The 20,278-nt window shown below is 46.6% G+C and overlaps 1 protein-coding gene across 4 annotated transcripts in view; it reads left to right on the plus strand.

The window, feature by feature from the left end:
• Nucleotides 1-17,661, plus strand: part of KIF13B (kinesin family member 13B) — a 121,171-nt gene extending 103,510 nt beyond the window's left edge. For all 4 annotated transcript variants that reach the window (XM_027455411.3, XM_027455410.3, XM_027455413.3 and 1 more), the window contains 3 exons: nucleotides 8,042-8,104; nucleotides 9,648-10,668; nucleotides 13,010-17,661. In XM_027455411.3, coding sequence (XP_027311212.2) covers nucleotides 8,042-8,104; nucleotides 9,648-10,668; nucleotides 13,010-13,302 — 1,377 coding nt within the window. In that variant the 3' untranslated portion in view covers nucleotides 13,303-17,661. The remainder of the gene's footprint in view (nucleotides 1-8,041; nucleotides 8,105-9,647; nucleotides 10,669-13,009) is intronic.
• Nucleotides 17,662-20,278: the final 2,617 nt, after the last annotated feature.

Here is a 20,278-nt window from a genome sequence, read left to right on the forward strand (position 1 = left end):
AGAGATCCTATTCCACTGTTTGCTACAGCTAGGACTACCATTATAAGAACATCTCAGGATTACAAGGAATTTTGTCACAGTAGAAATACAGTGAAATATTAAATAAATAAACAAACCAAAACCAAATACTTGTAAAAGTATTTAAGTTTTGGTGTAACTTACGGCAGACCTAGTACAAATAAGAAATAAAGCAAATTTTAAATATTTTTACTTTGTGTTTTATTCTTTACAAAGTAATAAAACGAGCAAGTTTTACTCCCAAATCTTACCTAACTTTATGCTTTACATTTTTCATGTTGCCTTTTGCTTACGAGAGGTTTAGTGTGGAGTCTGGAGTCGCGTAACCTTCCTCATCAATGAGATTTACATTATTAAAATTAAGACAGTGACTTTCTTAAAGGTATTTGGGTATTGAAAGATGCAAATAGGTGCTCTTTACAATTGCACTGAGAGCCTTTCACCACTTCTTGAATTCTTAGTGAATCAACGAGAGCTGAGATTAGAAATGAGGTCCAATTTCCTGCCTCTAGTCTAACCACCTGTTCCCACTCCTTCCTACTGTTCAAGATCAGCCTTGCATTATTTGCCTTGAAGTCTGCTTTTAGACTACCAAGACATGTACTTTAGAGAATTTTTAAGTATATGATGGATTACTATGGAAACTCAAATAATCAGGTCATGATCACAACAGTTTTTTAATAGGCAGGAATGCTGTTTCTGATTTGTTTTTAAGAAAATTTAATGTATAAACAGAACTGTGGGATGTTTTAATCACACGCAGAATCGCACCAAGAATGGCTGAGGTTGGAAGGGAACACTGGAAATCATCTGTTCCAACCCCATGCCAAAAAGGGTCACCCAGAGCTTGTTGCACAGGATCACATCCAGGCAGGTTTGGGGATATCTTCAGAGAAGGAGACTCCACAGCCTCTCAGCAACCTCTCAGGGCAGCCTGTGCCAGTGCTGTCACCCTCACAGTAAAGAAGGATTTTCTCATATCCATCAGGAACCTTCTGGGCTTCAGTTTGTGCCCCTTGCCTCTTGTCCCGTCACTGGGCACCACTTAAAAGAGCCTGGCCTCATCCTCTTGACACCCTCCCTTCAGATATTTATACACATCGATAATGCATGTTTGCATTAGAGAGCAACCTAAAGTTTTCCATAACCACTGGATCAGTGAAATGAAATGAAATCTTGACATTACTTCGTGCTTTTAGTTTTTTAATAGAACGAGTCAGATTCATAACAAATACAGTGTTTCTCAATGGTTCGAGAGATTTGTAGTTATTCTTCCCAGCTCTATCAGTTAGCAAACTGGGCTTCTTCACTCCTGTTAGCAATCACACTGCACAAAAGGGAGCAGAAATTGAAGGAACAGCTACAGGATTCGCTTCCTCCGTGCAGCACAAAAAATAAGTAAGTGCTGTTATAGTGGGACTGGCTTGAACATCATAAATATCATGTCTCATAAGCTTTCTTGCTGTTCCCTTATAACGGCCTGAGGATGCTAATGTGCTCATAGGCGTTAAAAACTGGCCAGAATTTCAGTGGTGGCAGTGATGAATGGCTGCGTGCTGGGTGGATGATGGGGCTGCTGTGGGGTCAGTGTTTGGCAATCAGCTCCCACACCTTATCGTTAACCTGTCGGAGTAAGGCAGCGAGCTCGTAGTTCTTGCATAATTGTATGAAACTGCACGGCAGAGAGAACACAAAAATGGGATTTTTGCATCTCAGGAAAACACAAACGAGTACATCTTAGTTCTGTGGAAGGATAAGGCTTTGATGCAGAGTGTCAGGGGACGGAATTGAGTGCGCAGGGTGAGGGTAGGCAATAAACTACAAAAAGCATGAGGGGGAGATGAAGCCGAAAAGATATTTCAACTGCAATTGCAAAAGAGCCTGGCCACTTAACAGGGAATTGCTGGATTTCTATTACAGTAAACAGCAAATTTAGAGAAGTAGTTTCAAGAACAGAAATGACCAAAGGAATGCCTCACAAAGAACACGGAAAGATCTAAATCACCCGTACCTGGCTAAATGCAAGTAAACAGCAGGTTTTTGAACAGAAATACCAAATTCTTAATAGCAAAAATAACAAAAAGCTAAGCAAATCCATTTAAACGAAACAGGATTTCCAAAGTTCTTGTCCAGCTCACTTTTCAGTGCCTATCTGTTCCAGTACTCAAGGGTACTGAGTTATCTAACGTCATTAACAATATGCTGGTGAACCATCTTGAGCTAGATGGCTGCTGCTGTATTGAACCTCATTCATTACAGGTCAGTTATCAGGGCACGCGTCTGCAGAAAGCAGTGGCTTTTTTGTGCAGCATCTTGTAAGCAGGGTCTCGCAGCTGGGCTGGTTTCGGTGCTTTGGAGCATCATTTCCAAGGGAGCAGTACTTAACCTTTTTCTGCAAGTTTATAAGTGAAGTTGAGTTCATCGTGACCGAACAGCTCCCCGAGTGGATACGTTACCAAATCTCAGATCCCGTGCAAGTAAACAGGAGACAGACTTCTCATCACCCATTCCGAAAACACCCTTTTTTTGCAATTTATTTCAGTCACACGCCGTCGCTGAGGCTGTCACCAATCTTAAAGTAAGCACTATCCTAACGAGCTGGTCTTTCCCAGTGCTGTTTTTGTTTGTAGCCCGTTGCTGCCCGAGTTTCAGAAGCGCAGAGCGATTCCAGTCAAGGTGGTGGCAGCTAACGAAATTGCTGTCTTTGACCTTCTGATGCAAGTTTAGTAACTAATCTGGAGAATAATGAACCGCAATTAATGAAATCTGCTCTCGTATTCAAGTGTGTTTCTCAGACAGCACATAAAATAATTGAAAGAACTTCCTGCTCTCTAATTAGTTAGATTGAATTAATTTGGCATAATAGGATTCTTTATGTAACTAGCAGAACGGCTTCCGATGAAGCTGTTTATGTACCTAAAAGATGGGTTTCTGATGAAGCTGTTTATGTACTTTTAAGTTAGAAAACGCCTATTTTATCAGTTATCTGCTGCCTTTCAGTTAATTGCCGGTACTCTGTAAATAAAAAAAAATAAACCTTTTGGATGACTGCAATTGCTTTTTATTTTCCTAGTTTATTCTTTGAAAGGCTTGGTACCATAGTGTACAAGATTTAAAGCCTCACCAACCCAGAGTGCTGATCAGGAAAAGTTTAAAACACTTGCTTAAAATATGCAGGTGGATGGGAATCAGAGTTTCATCTATCTTTGCTTAATTATATTATGTGCGCGCTCTTGAAGCCTGTCTTTTTTATTAACATGCTGAGGCTTTCATAGTGTGCACCAAGCAGAATTACTGCTCTTTACCTTATGACCCTGTTGATCTCCAGGAACTGCCCGTATAATTTCATTTTAGGGCATCATCGGGTGCTGGCATTAAAAATGTACATATTTGTATTTCAGTTTCTGGCTTTTGACATTGCTGTGGCTCATACCTCTGACCACCGTGCATTTGAGAGGTGCATTTTGGTCACCTTCATAGTCAAGAACCTTGTCGGATGGTCAAATGTCTTCGTTAGCACATGGCTTAAATGAGCGATCTTGAGTCACAGCTGTCTTAAAACGCACACTCCTCTTTGAATTTCCATGTGCTAATGTAATTCATGTTTGTTTTATGGTATAGAAATGCAGACGTGACACAGGAAGGCAGCCCTCTATTTGTTCTCTTTCACCTTCCAGTGCAGTTATACTAATTAATCTGAATATATATATAAATTAAAATTAAAATTAAAAAATAATAATAAAATAAGGGCAGTTAATGAAAAAGTATCTGAATAGACAAAAGCCTTTTCTGGAAGTGCGTTAAAAAATAGTGGCAGTTTCATGGCTGTGTGTAGTGCATAGTTAGTATAATTGCTTGAATTTACATTCCTTAATCAAATGTAAATAATGTGGCCTCAGAGAACCCTTTTTAAAACCTAGAAGGCTTTTTTTTTTACTGTTTCAAATAAAGGATTACTTGGATGCTATAATCAGCATAGCTCAACAGATCCTTGGTGGCCGTCTGGGCTCATGTATGGCTGGATCTTGTGGCTGAGTTGGTAGTGGTTTGATTTCTTTCTACGTTCAGTTTTCTCTATCATGCTCTTACAAATAATTTTAATGAGTACGGGAAGCTGGCCTTTTCAACTTGTTAGTGAAAACTTCTGAAACTTCAGTATGAACTAACTTGAAAATGGTTCTGAATTGCCCTTTTTATCTTTCTGCCTGGACCTACAGTGAGATAACTGAGAAATAGTGTATGTGTACATTGCCCATAAAATATATTGGAAAAACAGAATTCGAAAGCATCATTACCAGCTGCAATTTTCCCTGTTTAGAACGTGAAATAAGAAGGTTTGGGGTTAATATTTAAATATACAGTGTCTTTAGGGAGCAAACAAACAAACTAAAAGAACAAACAAAGCAAACATGCCTAAACACGACTTATTCTAGGTTTCATCTCTCCTTGTGGTTTCTAGGTTTATATTTGAATGACTGGTGACTTTAAATTATTTTAAACTGAAGGGCAGGGAGGAATATTTGTGTTTAAAGGGGTTCTTTTTAAAATGGACCGTTTGGCTTTGTGCTAAGGGATTCAGAATTCTTCCCGCATTGCTGTGTGCCTTGTGAAAGCGTTTTAACCCAAGCGCTCAAAACTGAATTAAATCCACATTTAATGAAGCAACTGCTATGCCCTGCTGGAGAAGTTTCCAATAGCTGCTTTTAAATGGTGATGTGAACATAACACTGTCAGGCTGACAGTCCTTGAGCTCAGTCATTCCTGTCTGCGGATGGCAAAGCACAGACGACGGCAGTGGAAGTTTGCTGCTGATGTCCTTACAGGACTGCTGTAACCTTGGCTGGACCATTGCTGGAGCTTGGAGGATAATTCTTGGACCCACGGACCCACTCTGTGTAACTGCCACTGAGCTTTCTGCATGTTGTGTAGGAACGCTGAAGGATTTTCATCCGGTGACATCAAGGCAAAAGGCTTTGTACTGAATTCATCAGGCACCATCATTGGAATCGCTTGAAAAATATTTAATGGCAGCGAAATACCGAAGGTATTTTTCTGAGTTCGTTGAAGAGGTTGCCGTTATATGCATGTACTATATGGTATGGAAAAAACTTAAATTAGGGTTAATTTTGCTGCCTCTGTTAAATAGGGTGAGATGCACATTCACTTTTCACATTCAAGCCCACCAACACACTGGATCAGTCTTCAGATTTCTCTAATCACTCCTAATAACGTGGCTTTTGGGCACTCAAAACGTGTTCAGACTGACCTCAAATCTGACCAGCAAATGCTGTGCAAACACACCCTTAGAAATCCTTATGAACCCACCAAGCAAAGCAGCAGCTCTTAGGAAAAAAGACAAGTTTTGTTCTACAAGGGCTCGGAGATGCTTTAAAGTGGATTGCTTTCATGTTCTCTCTTACTCCTTATTTTGTCAGCTTGGTTGAAGAAACGGTGCCAAAAATTATCAGTGTAAAAGGGTCATGTGTTGCCGTTGGGTAAATATATGTCTACTTTAGCAGTCGATATCTGCACACGTTTAATGACAAAACTTGGCTCTCGATTCAGAAATATTTTTCATCCAGTAAATGTCTTCACAGAGAGTCAAACACGTTGTTTTAAATGTCCCCCCTCAAGTAACTTCCCTACGTTTTACGACCAAGATTTGTTTTAGTACCTTTGCTACCCCAATGGGGGTGTTTCTGCCCATCTGTTTCTTGTCAACACCGAAGTTGGGCAAGTGCCACTTCTCATAATTGCTTTTTTTCTCCGTGTTTTCCTAAACATTGCTTGGCAAAGTTAGTGTAGGGGGTTTGGAGATTTGTCATCCTTTCACGAGGAGAGCATCGTCTTCGCAATTGATGAGGAATGATTAAAGTGTAACGGGTTTATTTAGATTTTAGATTTCGTGGATTTACGTGCTGCAAGACCAAAGGGTTTTGAGAGATAAAAAAAAAATGCACACAAAAACACTTTCTGCTGTTTATTTGTTTAGAAAGGAGGAAAGGATACCAAAGGAACTGAGAAATATTATTAAATACTTTTTCTTATTTCAATTCTGAGTGCTTGTATCTCATAATAATGCTTCACCTTGGAGGGCTTCCTGGAGGTGTTGTGAATATGGGGAGAAAATGGGGCAAAAAGATCGACTTCATTTATGGTGCACCGTAAGAGTTTTTATTCCTGGTACAAGATTCGCTGTGGAAGAAGCTGTTGCCCCTCCTGTACCAGCTCACACACAGTGTGGAAGCAGCAAGGACGGTGGTTTTTCTTCTCGCAACCTTTCTGAGATGCCCAAACGCGGAGTTTTGTGGTGGACCACGGAGATGCTGAACTGGGATTATCTGGATTCGAGGGCCTTGGCTACTCGCTGAGGTTCAGATCCACCTCGACAAAAGGTTTGAAGTGCTGTGTAAGTGCCTGCCTAGGGATTAGCCCTAATGCCTTGTGCCTGCTGATTTTTTTGTCATTAAAAGGGGACGTTTAATGGCTTGGCTTCGCTCTCCCTTCCTAGATGGGCCAACCCATGGTTCAAAGGCAGCTGAAGAGGAGAGAATAAGTGTGCTGCCAAGTATTTCGGGCACTTTGACACTGATAAGCCTCTGTTACACCTAAAATGTGCTGTGTTTACTTAGAAGAAAGTTAATCCCTCTCCTCTCTAGTCTACATTAAAGCAAAACATTTGACTGTTGGGACAATGAGGTTCTCCTTGCATGTTCAAGTTAATACCTGGGGCAGGTCACAGCACTCACTGAACCTCCTTGCTCGAAGATATCTCCAAACTCAGCCACGAGTCAACATCAATCATTTTCAGGTTAATACCGTTGTCTTAGATCACCAGTTTATTCCAAAGGAAGCTGAAATTCTGCAACACGAAGTGTGTGTGGCTCAAAAACCACTGGACGAGGAGTCGTAAAGCCGCGCTTCTTTCAGGCTTCGTTGGTTTGGCCTGGTTCTGGACACCCCCTGCTCCCAGCCCATGTCACGGTGAAGATCTCAAAACATGAAGATCACGGTGAAGATGTCAAAATGCTGATACCTCGGGCACCCCAAAGAGAGCCGGCTTGCTCTGCCCCCCACTTCATCAGTCTGCTTGCAATTAGCAGGTGTAAAGACGAGCAACCCCCCTCCTGTTTTCTTTCAGTGAGCTGAAGCTTTAATGTCTCTACAAGAAAAAAAAAAAGATTTTGATCCGCTGCGAAGCTGTTGGGTTTTTGTCTGCCTTTTGTCTTTAGTTTTACTTTGAACGACTGTGTTTTTATTTAATGCCTGGAGATCTCTGCAATAATAATAGCCGTTCTTTTCCCCCGTGTTTCTCTCTTTTTGGGAGAGGACTGGTCGTATTCCTGCTTTACTTAGAAAGGATGCTAGAGAAGCGTACATTTCTCTTCAGTTGGTAAATTTTGGTTCTTTAACCAGGTTGTTGAGTTCTGGAAATAGCAGCCTGGAGATCAGCACGGCCTGCAGAAGAGTTCTCAAGTCCCTAGGAGAGAAGAATTGGTCCTGGCACAGGACCAATTAGCGCAGGTCATTAGCAAAGGGCATGTGTAGATGTCACTCTGATGGTGCCCTGTTTGAAAGCAGGATGCCCAGACCTTTCTTCTTGGCTGCTTTTTTGGGTTAAACAATGCTAAAATCTTAACTGAATTAAGATATGGGAGATGGAGAAAGAGTTTTGGAGAGGGTCTGGAGGTTTTCGCTAGCCAGACCAGCATGACCTCAGACCTCTGTCATCTGGCTGCTCAGGGCTGTGTCTTCTGCCACCTCACAAAAGAAAACTCTGTATGCTATGAATTTATACTTGTAGTTGCTTTTCTGTGAAAATTCAGGGTCGTCTCTGTTGCCTTGGTTGATGTTTTCACTTGCCCCTTCAGAGGATCTCAGCAGGATGCATTAGGATAGCGATGCTCCATTTTGCCAATTCCGAAATTTAAAGTGTCAGTCTTAATGTTTGACAATATTTAACCCCAGCTTGACGATATTTAACCCTTCAAGTAAACGATGCTCTGTTTTTTCATTCCTGCAGTCTGTCCCACGAATTATGGTCCAGTCTGCCAGTATTGATGCCAGTGCTGCGAAGATAAAACAGGTAAGCACGCCCTGTTAAGATGCTAAGAAACAGCTTTCATATTTGCATCACTGCAAACCAGAGGCAGTAAATGCTGGGATAGTTACTTAAAACCTGTTGCACTTTTTACTTCACTGTAAGACGATTAAATGCAGTGTCTGTTGTGTTTTCTTAAGTCCTGCTAAAGTCCTCCCATACATTGCCGGTTGCATTTCTATATCCGAAAGCCTGGCTAATCACATGATTGCATTTGCAGTTAGCTAGCTGAAATTTAGCTGTTGTGGTGCTTTAAAAGACAAATTGCTAGGCTCTGCTGCTTTCTATAAACAGAACGAGTCTGTTATTCCGAGTGCTGAGCTTTATTCGTGATTTTACATTTCAAGCCAATTCATGATATCGGCGTGAAAAAAAAAAGGCTCTTGCTAAGCTGGATGGAAAATAGACCTTATGATCTCCCACAGTTCGGCAGAACTTCAGTCTTACAAATAGCAAATCAGCTTTTTCCCACTGCTTTTATTGTCTTAGCAAAATGTGTGTTATCTGAACGCTTACAAGGGAAAGCCCGAAGCAAGACCAGAGCTCCAGAGCCCACATGTGCAGCACCCACCCCATAGAAAAGCTAAAAATGTTTTTAATTCCCTGCATCATTTCAAACAACTTCTCCGTGTTATATTTCACTCAGCAATCGCAAGCTAGCCTTTGGTTCTGAAACTTGTAATTCAATCAAATCCCTCTTTCTTCAAACGCCACTTAACCTCCCAGTGGAAGGCATTCAGAACGAGGTGAAAACCCCGTTGTTTGGGACACTTTACCACTAGATGGGAAAAACGCAACATTTTGAACAGTCAATAGAAATGTACACTCGAGAGTTAACAGGGAGGATATGCACCCATCTGCCTTCCTCCAACCACTTTTTTTTTTTTTCTCCGTATTAGCAGCCCCCTCCCTCCCCCCCGAAGAGATTTAGAGACATCCTAATCTTTTAGAGTACATGTGCTGGCAAAAGATATTGATCTATCAGATTTAGTAAACTTTACAGCCAAGAAATACATCACTAAAATGGGCTGTTAATCTCACGAGGTGCAGTTAATTTCATACTCGGAGAGTGTGCAGTGCTGGCAGCCCTGAGGTGGGAATGGCATTTGGGAACGGGGACGTAAGTGACAGTTTAGTTGGAAAGGGGATGATTTATCAGCCCTGAAAGTTAAGCCAAATAACGGAGAGAGACTTATGGATCGTGGCCGTTTTCACATTCCGTATAAATCCTGCTATTCAAACAGCAAATGACCATTCCTGTAATATAAATAATTTTTCAGTAAATATTGGGGAGCGTATTTCTTTCGGTTGACACTTCTCTTATTAATGGAAGAAATGAGCTGACAATCCTCCCAGGTTTGTAAAGCTGACTTGAGATCAACTTGCATCTTCTGGAGATTGCAGCTATGGAGGGATTTAGGTTTGCTGGAAGCCTTCGAACCTCCCTGAGGCCTTATAGCTGTCCTTTTAGCCCCGATATTTCGGATATCAGAGCTCCACGGTCACTGACTGTCCTCTTCTGTTGCAGATCAGCCAAGAGGAGGTAGGGAAACGGCCCCTCGAAGCTGCAGCACAGACGTCGGAGGCAGGAAAGAGTCCCGAAAAGATGCCCAAAGTGCCTTTGCAGCAGCCCCAGGGAGATGCCCAGGCCCAGGACTCCCAGGAAGGGCCTCCAAGCCCTCTGAGTGAAGCCTCCAGCGGGTATTTCTCTCACAGCGTTTCCACAGCCACCCTCTCAGAAGCCCTCGCCGCTGGAAGCGATGCCGTGGTTCAGACAGGGGGTCAAATTCCTACCTCGAGCGACTTCCCAGCTCCTGCTGTGGCTCAGGCCTCGTCTTCTGACGGGCCAGGGCACTCGGACAGCTCCACAGAAGGCCGCCTCAGCAATAAGAGAGAAATTCAGCCCGCCTCCAGCCTTCAAAGCGCTCACACGAGAGCGAAAGACAGCCCTGAAGTGAATGGCAATGGGGCTTTGAAACCCAAATCGTGTGCATCTCCTGGGAGTCCGAGTGAGCAGGCAAGTGATGCCTCTGGAGGCAGCGATGCAAAAAACACCTTTCCTACCTCCTCTCCAAAGAAGGAGCCATCTAAACAATCGGTGGAGTCAGCAGGACAAGCTCCGAGGAAAAAGGAAACAGCCTCTGGGGCTTCCGACCTGGGCTTTCCCAAATCCCACATCCATCCCGACCAACCGTCCCAGCCTGCTGTTGCGGCCTCCCCCTTCAAAATCCAGAAAGTCAAGACCTCAGAGCTCAAATCCTTCACGAGCATGCTGGGGACGGATCCCTCGTGTGCTCCAAACCCAGAAGAGCAGCAAGGAGAAAAGAGCGCGTCCACCACCCGCGGGCTGAGCCAGAACGGATCGGAGATGGCGGAAGAAAAATTGGAAGTGATTTCCGACTCCGAGGACGCCAATGAAGTTCCCGAGTGGCTGAAAGAGGGAGAATATGTCACAGTCGGTGCAAACAAGACGGGCATCGTTAGATACGTTGGGCCCACGGACTTTCAGGAGGGAACGTGGGTTGGTGTGGAACTGGATTTACCCTCAGGTAAAATACCCTCTAGGTTGGGTGCCAAGTAGTGCTCATTTTAATGCTGTTTTTTTCCCTAAAAGTGTTTTACTGGCCATTATTGGGTAGTCCGAGAAGGGAAATAAAACAGGTCCCTCTCTGCTGTCATCTTTTCACAATCTGCCCTTGTAATCCTAGTCTTGCCCTCCGGGTTGTGTCCCTTCCCAGTTATTTCACTGGCTTCTTGCAACAGAGCTGGAAAGCTCAGCTGCTTTTATCGGCCTGTTAATCTGCATTTTGCAGTATTTGTGTCCAAAGGGTCTTCTTCTGGGCTTCTGCTCCGAGGATAAGGACGTCCAAGGCACAGCAGGAGCTCTGGGACTCGGATGAGAAATTTAGGTTAAACAAGATGTTGAGTCTCCGTACACTTAGTCTTCCACAAGCTCTTTTAAAATAAGCAGTGAAATTACCAGCTATGTATATAAAAACAAGTAGGAAAAGATCGTATGTTGACCACCAGGTGATTTAAGGTTTCTTTCAGCTTCTGATTTGCCATTTTCTTGTCTAACTCGTACCTGTGCAGCTGTAGGCTTCCCAGAATTGATGTGATCCTTCATTTTTAGGAGCGAGGTGCCGTCCCTGGAGAGGTTTGCTCAGATGTGCCATCGTAGCGTGGTGCAGAAGGGCTGTGGTTTCAGCACAAGCACTTTAAAGCGAAGGAGATGAGAGAGCAGGCGGTGACGGCTGGCATTTGTTCTCTGCTGGAGCCTCAGGCTTCCCAACTCCTTTCCTCTGCAGGTTCACGCCAGGTTTCGTGGCGCTCATTTTCTCCTTTACTGAAAGCAGGCAGCATGGGGGAAGCAAGGACGGGCTGGTGGCAAACTCAGGAGGCGAGCAGGAGATGCCACTGCCTGATTTCAATTCTTTTAACCAAGCTGTAAAACTCCAGGCTCTCTTTGGTGAATCAGCACGGCTCTGGGAGTTGCCCACGCTCATCTCTGCTGCGCATTTCCCTGGGATCGGAGCTGTTCGGCAAGACAAATCGTGTGTCAGGACCCAGAAGTCCCGTTTAAGTGAGCAGTTACCTTTCCTACACGTGGTGTGCTCATAAAACCTAAACTAGATGATGTGTTTGCAGCTAAAAACCACCTGTGGTTTGCCACCCCAGACAAACTGTAGCTCTCAGCCCTCTGAAAGTTGCAGTCCCGATTCCCAGTCCTGCATCACCTTAAAAATAGATGTATTTATGGATTCCCATCTTCAAAAGTCCCCTTCTCTCCCTGCTTGGCTCCTCTGGCTCGCACTGCCGGGGCTGTTGGGCTGGGTGCACACCCCCGGTAAGCCTCTGTGGCAGATGGCTGATGGCTACGAGATTTGGGGTTGGCCAAGGACTCAACCACTGATATTACTGGATATTTTTCCCAAGAATTGGGTCCCTGATTTAGAAATATAGAATATCCCAAGCTGGAAGGGACCCACGAGGCTCATCGAGGGGAGGCAGAAGTCCAGCTCTGTCCTCATGAGGATGGATCGGACCCGGAGCTGTGGCGGTGGCAGAGAGGAAACGTAAAACAAAGCGGGTGACCTTTTGGTGATGAAGAGCTATTGTACCTCGTGGCGTTGCCTTTGCAGACAGGAGTGGTCCCAGGACGGTGTTTGTGAGGCTTTTAAATGCTTTGCAGGGAGAGATAAAAAGGTAACGGCGTCAGCATAAAGCGATCGCGCTTCTCTGTTTTGTGGAGGTTTTATGGCACGAAAACAGCTCTTCTCAACTTCCAGAGCTCTTAATTGGCTTTTTCCTTTCTTCCAGATACTTTGCTCGTGACAAACTACTGCGTGTATTCCTTTTTTTCCTTTTTCTTCTGTATTTCAACACTTTTCCTGAAATAAAGGATTCCCCAGAGCAGCGATCAGGGAGGAAGCATCAGGAGCATCTCGTCTGGGTGCCCTGTCTCCAGGCAGTGCCCGGGGCTGCCCGAAACCACCCAGCCCTCTCTATAACACTTTCGAGCCTCCCATCATCACGGTAGCTTTTACTTTCAACCAAACCCTTCTTCCCTGCAGCGTGGCAGCACATCTTTCAGCACAAGCTGCCGTGCTGGCTCCGTGGTTCAGTTTTCCAGCCACATCCCTGCTTTCGTGACACCCGGCGTGCCACCAGATATCCCCACCGCCCTCAGCCCTGAAACAAAAACCTGGTCTGACACAATCTCTATTTACTCTAACCTTGTGGCTTTACACTTTTTTTCTGTCATCTTTATTTATCCATTCCAAGTTCAGGTGTTTTGTGATGGTGGCTCCATGGCAGCGCGGTTGGATCGCAGCCCAGCTCCCTGAGCGCGCCCGCTTTGTGTCACCTCCCTTCCTCTTCTTGCCCCAGGTAAGAACGACGGCTCCATCGGCGGAAAGCAATACTTCAGGTGCAACCCAGGCTACGGATTGCTCGTGAAACCGGGCAGAGTGAAGAAGGCCACGGGACCGGCCAGGAGACGGAGCACGGGGCTGAGGGTGCAGGGAGGAGCGGCCGCCGAGAACAGGAGGAGCGGCAACTTCTCCGGCTCGGCTTCCAACCTGGCATCGCTCACAGCCCTGGCTAAATCGGAAGGAGGAGCCCCGCTGCGCCTGGAGAGGAGCCAGAAAAACGCCGAGAACAGGAAATCCTGGGCAAACTGAGACAGAGCCCCCCCCCGCACCGCAGCCCAGGGAGCAGATCTCGCGGTTTCGGGAAGCTGAAGCATCCCTGCGAACTCCTGGTTTGTGGCAAACACTAATGAAGGGTCTTTTTTTTTCTTCTGCTTGGGGTGATTGAGATGTTAATTCTTCGCCTTGTCACGGTGCTGGATCTACACCCAGAGTTTCGTGATGCTTGGGTGTACGCCTGGTGGCAGGCAGCGAAAGCTGGCGGCGGTGGGTGGCTGGAAGCTCGGCTCTCCTCCGCCTTTCGGGGAGGGAAGAGATGAGAATGGTTCAAATTACAGCTTGACTTTCCAGTAGCTACAAAATACGACCCACGTGCTAGTGCTTCTCGAAGTGCGACTGGCAATTCTGAAGTCCCCAAAATAACTCTTCTTTAAAAATAATTTTATAAGTGCTGTGTCCGTCTTGCGTAATGCATAACGAAAGGGTAAGGTCCAACGATTCTGGACAGGCAGAGAAGGGAACATAAAATTTTATTTGGTTATGAAGAACCCCCAAAACCCCTTTGTTAAGAATTTAGGTGAGCCAGGACCAGGACCTGCTCTGATTATTGCCCTGCTGCCCTTCCCTCCTGCCGGGGCGGGCAACACAACCTGATTTATTGCTGCTGTGTTTGAACGAGACGAGTCCCATGGCCCCACTCCGCAATATTCCTGATCCCTTCTTTTTACAGAAGAGGGGATTTGGGCAAATTTGCTGTCTGTGATCTACTTAATGTGCTCACCAGGCCAGGGGATCCTCTCTCCCCCTGTCCTTCGGGCCAGGAGGGTTTTTGCAGGACCAGCACCGCAGCGCTGCCCCGTTCCCAACCCGACCCCGTGCTGCTGCCGGGGCTGCGCCTCCTGCCCGCTGCTGGAGGTGGGAGCACCCTGCCCAGCTTTTTTTTAACCCAGTTTTGCAAAACAGGATTCTGGTAAGGGGATGAATCCAGCCTATTTATTTGTATTTATTGTTTTAAAATGAGAAACGTTTGCGCTTTACAATCGCCCGCCACCTGACATTGCACGAGGAGCTCCGCCAGCCCCTCGCCAGCATCGCTCCCACGAGGCAGCACACACCAAAACCAACCTGGGGGAAGAACTGCAGAGGCTTCCCCCAAACCAGTCTCTTTGGGAGCTTTGGCCTGGCTTTCCTAACGCTTGATTTTAGTTTTGGTGCCCCCCTCGCTAGTTTTTAACATCCACAAATTCCACGTGGCCGTACGCGTGCGCGTAAACGTGCGCACACCCCGGCGTACGCGCACTCATTTCTCCAACAAACCAAGGAAGACCACGGGCTTTTAAGTCCTGAGCTGTTTATATCTCGTTTAAATAATCACGGGGGGATTGGGCAGCTTGAGCAAGAGGCGTTTTAGCTACGTGGGGAATATTTAGGATGCCGAATTAAACTTTAATACGTATCTAGTCTCTGTCCGTGTTGCACGCGGGTGTCTAAGTGCCTTAGCCATCTGGTTCAGAGGTCCAAGGGAGAGATACATTGTCATCAGAGGAGCTCGGGCTGCTCAGTGGAGGAGATAATTATGCTGATTTACTGTAATTAATATCATTTATGCAGAAGGAATAAAATTAAAATAGAAACTAATCTGTAGCTGAAATAAGCGGGACGGGTTACAATGCGGCAGGCGTCGCGCTGCCAGGGGCTTGTGTATCCTTGCGGCTTTCTGGAATGAGCTTCAGCGCCTCCGAAATTTTCATCGAGAAATCTTAATATATAATGTACAGACCGGCTTCTAAAGACGTTTTTAGTGTACAGTTGTGTTCTCCTTTCCCTTTGCACGAAGCTCCTGTCCTTTCAAGCCCAGATGATGGGAGAAATGTAGTAGTAAGGAATTCAGATGCTAAAACCTCATGTTTTGTTTTGTTTTTTTTCTTTTTTTTAAGATTATTACTGTTTTTATAGACGTGATCCATGCAAGGAGATGATATTTTGGGGTGTGATGAGTCTTGCTGATGAAAGAGCACCCGCTAATTAACGCAATGCCTCTTATACTGCCTGGTATGTTTTCTAAAACCCCATCTTTAAGGTTTTTCTACTTGCACTTTGTTCCGATGTGCTACCGAATGTTAGCTAATGTGAAGCAGCCCCCTCACCAACGGGTTTTTCTGACAGTCTCAGCATTTCATTTCCTGGATTTAGGGATCTCTTTGAAACTCGGTGTCTGCCAGGTGGCCGCTTTGGGGGGGACAGGAGGGAAGAACCTGCCCAAAAGTCCTCCCGAACCCTCTTCAGGACTGATGTATCAAAGGTGCAGCAGTGAAAGGGTGAAGCAGCAGCAGCTGGGCTAACAGTTCGCTATGGGTTCTACCCGCTATAAATTCCTCTGGCCATATTTAACTACACTTTTGACTCTATAAGGACTTAGCTAAGTGTTTGCACATCTGGGGCATGTGCTTGGAGGCTGCAGCCAACTGATACGGGGTGGATTTCTTCTCCCACCCGCCCTCAGTCGCGTTACAAAACCCTGCTGTGTGTTTGTAGAGGGGCACGGAGCCTGGTCTGAACAGCACTTGCTGCCTCCTCTAGGGGAAACAGTCCTGGCAGCAAACATCCTAAATACTTTTTAGGCTTTTGGCTTTTACCGTCTTGTTTGACTTCTGAAACTAAACCTCCCCTCAAATCCCACCTGCCCCAAAATGCAGCCAGCCCAACCAAATCATGGCACAAGCTCCCCAATGCCCAGCAAACCCGATTTGGCCACGAGGATGCTCTTGGAGGACTTCTCTGGCTCCCTCCTGCCCCCTCCAACTTCCCCAGCCACCCGAGGTTTCTTCTCAAGATGCTTCCCTCTGTTGGGGCACAGTGCCCATCCCTCTGCTCAAAGCCATCTCTTACTCTGCACCAGCTAACCAGAAAACATCAGTTTAAACCACGATGAAGGTAAATTTATTATTTTATTTTTTTTTAATTGATAACTAGCAATAGAAACACTTCTACCCTCAGCATAAAGGAGGAGGTGCTCTTAACTGGAACAGCCCAGCCTGGAGGCTGGCGCACTAATAGCTATGCATATTTTTTTTCCAAGATTTTTTTCATGCACTTTATACAGGGAAGAATAATATTTAATGCAGGAAGTGTAATTTGTAGCGAGTGTCTCATCTCCTGTGTCTGCTCGGTTGTGTAAGTTGCTTTCTGTATCTGTGAACTGGGGTCGGGGCTCGGTTTCTTGGGGGGGTAGAAAATTGGGTTGGGGGGGTGAAAATGTGGCAGCCTGCCCGTGGCAGCAGCTCGGTACCCCCAACCCCTGCACGTGGAGCAGGATTTGGCCCTGCAGGATCGTTTGCTGCAAGACAGCCGAGAGGATGCTTCTTTTGTGGGGCGTTTTTGTGGGTTTTCTAAGCCAAGCCAAGACTTTTCACTGTGCTATGCTCAACGCTCTTGCGGTGTTTTGACCTTTTTGGCCAAAATAATATCTCTTTGGCTCAGGGGCCTCTTTGCTTTTTAACGATGTAGTTTAGCTGAGGAAAACTAAGAGAAACGAGTCCCACCTGGGAGTATCGCCCACGTCCTTAAAAAAAAAAAGAGGGTGGCTGAGCTCAGACCTCCCCTGCTGCCTGGACGCAGGCTGGGGGCTCAGCACCTCCTTGCTCTGCTACGAACCAAGAGCCTCCAGCTCATGCCTGGCAGTCCCAAAAACTGATCCAAAGCGAGCTGGGGCGATGCAGGGGCCTGTTCACACTGTACCAGAGCTGCCCAAGAGTCTCTTTTCTATATCAATGCTTGTGTCGTCCTCGCGCTGGCACTGCCAGCTCTTTGCACAAGAAGTTCAATTCTCGCAGTGCCTTATCCCCGGGTCAGCAACGAGTGCAGCGAGGAGGGGGCTTCGCGCTGACCTCGAGTCTCTGTAGCTTCTAGGAAATCAAGATCATGGCAGGTCAATGTGCAGGCTGGTCACACTACAAAACCCTCTGGAGCTGGGGTGACAAATAAGTGTCTTGTTCCTCTATTTCCCTTACACCATCCCTGCTTTCCCTGACGCAGGAGCCGCGCTCCCTGCCTTGCCCCAGGGCACCCCAAAAGTGCCCCATAGGTGCCTCTTGCAGCCCCTGCACGTTTTGCTTTTCACCCCCCCGCAACCCCACTGTGTCTCGGAAGCCTCTTCCAGCTCTTTCCTTCTGTTGATTTTTTTTGTAAATGTAGTGGGTCTGTATATAAGGAGTGGATATTTACACTGTGGTATCCCGTGTTGATTGGTGTACTTTAAATGAGCTAAAATCCAAAGAGACTTTGTAATGAGCTGTAAAGTTTTTAATTATTTCTGTACAATACTAAATTACTGTAATATTGTATTATACATGCGATGCAGCCTGCAGTACCTAAATAAACTCCTTCTTTAGAGCCTGGATGTCTCGGCTTTATTGATCCAGCTCGCAGCACCAAAACTTTCAGATGCATTTCCCAGCACGACGACGGGAGCAGCGTTCCTTGAGGGTGCTGTGGGTTGTCAGCAAGTCAAATGAGGCTGTTTCCTCCTGTTGCCTGTAGTGTTTCTTGCATTTTAGGGATCTTCCCCTAGACAAGCACAAAGCCACGGCATTACTGACCTCTTCTTTGGGGCCTGGAGAAATACCCCCTTGCCTACAACTATTGGGTGTGGGAGCCCTCATTACAGCTCTTTAGCAAAGGAGGAAAGCTGTAAGACTTCCCTGCCCTCGCACTGACTAAAAGCAGGTGCTGTGCTCCCTCCCCAGGGTGCTGCAGCCCATTCAAGGGGCTGTTGATGCTGCTTCTGCCTTTCCTTGGTCACAGCAGGGATCTCTCTTCCCTCTGCTCCTTCTGTTCAATAGGTTGTAAAAGTCCACTGCTCCAAAACTGGGCAAAAAAAAAACAAAACAAAACAAACAAACAACAAAAAAAAAAAAACACAAAACACCAACACAACAAAAAACTCTTCCCATTGCTCCTCAGGGCTCTCCTCCTTGCATCAGCCCTCTGAGTGCTGATGCTGCTGGAGGCTTCTGCCTTCAGGCTGGGGCAAGTTTGGGGGCTTTAGGCAGGTGTTCCCTCCAGGTGCTCATTGTCTCTAATTAAGATAATGGCAGTGAATCAGCACTTTGAGAAGACCCTCCACTGCTGTGGCCTACTTCAGATCTTGTGTCACAGAACAGACCCAGGGCCCTCCTCGTGGTGCTCAGGGGTGGGGGGAACTGGGGGCTTTGCTGTGGGGCCAGGGTCAGGGGATTATTCACAGCCACCCTAGGGGATGCTCCACGGCCTTGGGCTCGGGGAGCTCTCCCAGAAGCAGTCCCCAGCCCCTCTCGGGGCAGCCTGTGCCAGGGCTCCAGCACCCCTGGGCCCAGCAGTGCTGCCTGAGGGGCAGGGGGAGCCGCCGGGGCTCCAGGCTGGGCCCGGGGCCTCTGGGCCTGGCCCTGGGCAGCGCTGAGCAGAGCCCGGCTCCGGCCTCTCCGCACCTCCCTGCGGGTACTGACGGCCATGGGGGAGCTCCCCCGGAGCCTCCTCTGCTCCAGGCCCAGCAGCCCCAGCTCTCGCAGCCTCTCCTCACAGCACGGGGGCTCCGGGACTGGCAGCACCCTGGGGACCCTCCACTGGACTCTCTCCAGTATGTCCATATCCCTTTTCTACTGGGGGACCAGAATTGGGCCCCAGTTCTGAGCAGAGAGGCAGGGCACACACAGAGGCAGAGCAGTTGGTACATGGGCTTTGGGGAAACCCTGCTCTTACCAAACCTGCCTCCCAAAAAGCCTCAAGGCTGTGAGAACCCCAACGCACCCAACCTGAATTTTAGAGCACCAAGAAATCCTTGAAACTCACTTCCTAGGTCACTTTATTTTTATTTTTTTTAGTAACTTTATCAACATTTTTTTCCTCCCAAATAGAGCTTCATGTTGAAAACAACTAGCAGCGTTGGTTTTGCTTTTGTTTTCATTGTGTGTGTGTGTGTTTTTTTAAAGCAACAAACATCGTGTTGATTCCACAAATCCATGCTGAAAGTCATTTAGCAAAGGATATTTTTATCAGCGTCTTGCAATCAGTGCAGATATATGGCTTTTTTTTTTTTTTTTTTTTTTTTTCCTTTAAGCCTATCTCCTTTAATGTTTTACCTTCTTGAAAAAAAAAAAAATAAAAAACCCTTTTGCTGAAACCCAGGAGCCTTTTGAAGTGCCGTCACTTTGTTGGAGGCTCGCTCTTCCCGGAAGGGGGGTGCAGCACCTTCCCGCACCACAGCCTCGCGCTGCTTTGTGTTCTCCAGCCAAAGCTGCTTTTAAAAGGCACCGATCAAAACAAGCAAGAAGAAGAAAAAAAAAAAACACACACACACATCCACGCTTCTTTCCCCTTCCTTCCTTCAAATTAATACTGCTTTCACTGTCCTCGTTTGTCTCATCCAACATGGCCCAGCTGCTGGCTGATCTGTGTGTCCAGGCTCGAACCCAGAGCCATGCTCCTTGGTTTGGGAGCCTCCACCCTGAGCAAAGCACCAAAATCGCCCTCCAGCCCTGGCTGCCCACACCGATTTTAACCAGTTACGGACCCCAAAAAGCCTTTCAGTGAATAAATCAATGACGCCGAGTACAACCAGGCCAGGAGGGAAGGGCGGCCAAAGCGTCCTCTTGCCTTTGTGGCTTTTCTAAATGGGGCCTGTGCTCGTTACCTCATTGTTTTGGTTTAATTACCCAGGACTGCTGACCTCCAGCAACTCCTTGGGCACCTCCTGGCTAAGGCCAGGCTGAATGGGGCTTGGGGTAACCTGGTTTGGTGTCCCTGGAGGTGTCCCTGCCCATGGAAGGGGGTGGGAACTGGATGGGCTCCATGGTCCCTTCCAACCCAAGTCATGACTCTAAGAGCCCTTTGGGGTAGGGATGGGATTAGCACAGCCCCTCGGGCAGTGCTGTGCAGACAAATGGCCGGTTCCTGCAGCACGTGGTGGCCCCATGGCCACCTGCCCTGTCCCAGCCTTGCCCAAGGCTTGGCAGAAGCCTCACGGTGACATGGA

The sequence above is a fragment of the Anas platyrhynchos genome, chromosome 3 (genome assembly GCF_047663525.1).
Source record: "Anas platyrhynchos isolate ZD024472 breed Pekin duck chromosome 3, IASCAAS_PekinDuck_T2T, whole genome shotgun sequence".
Classification (NCBI taxonomy): Eukaryota; Metazoa; Chordata; class Aves; order Anseriformes; family Anatidae; genus Anas; species Anas platyrhynchos.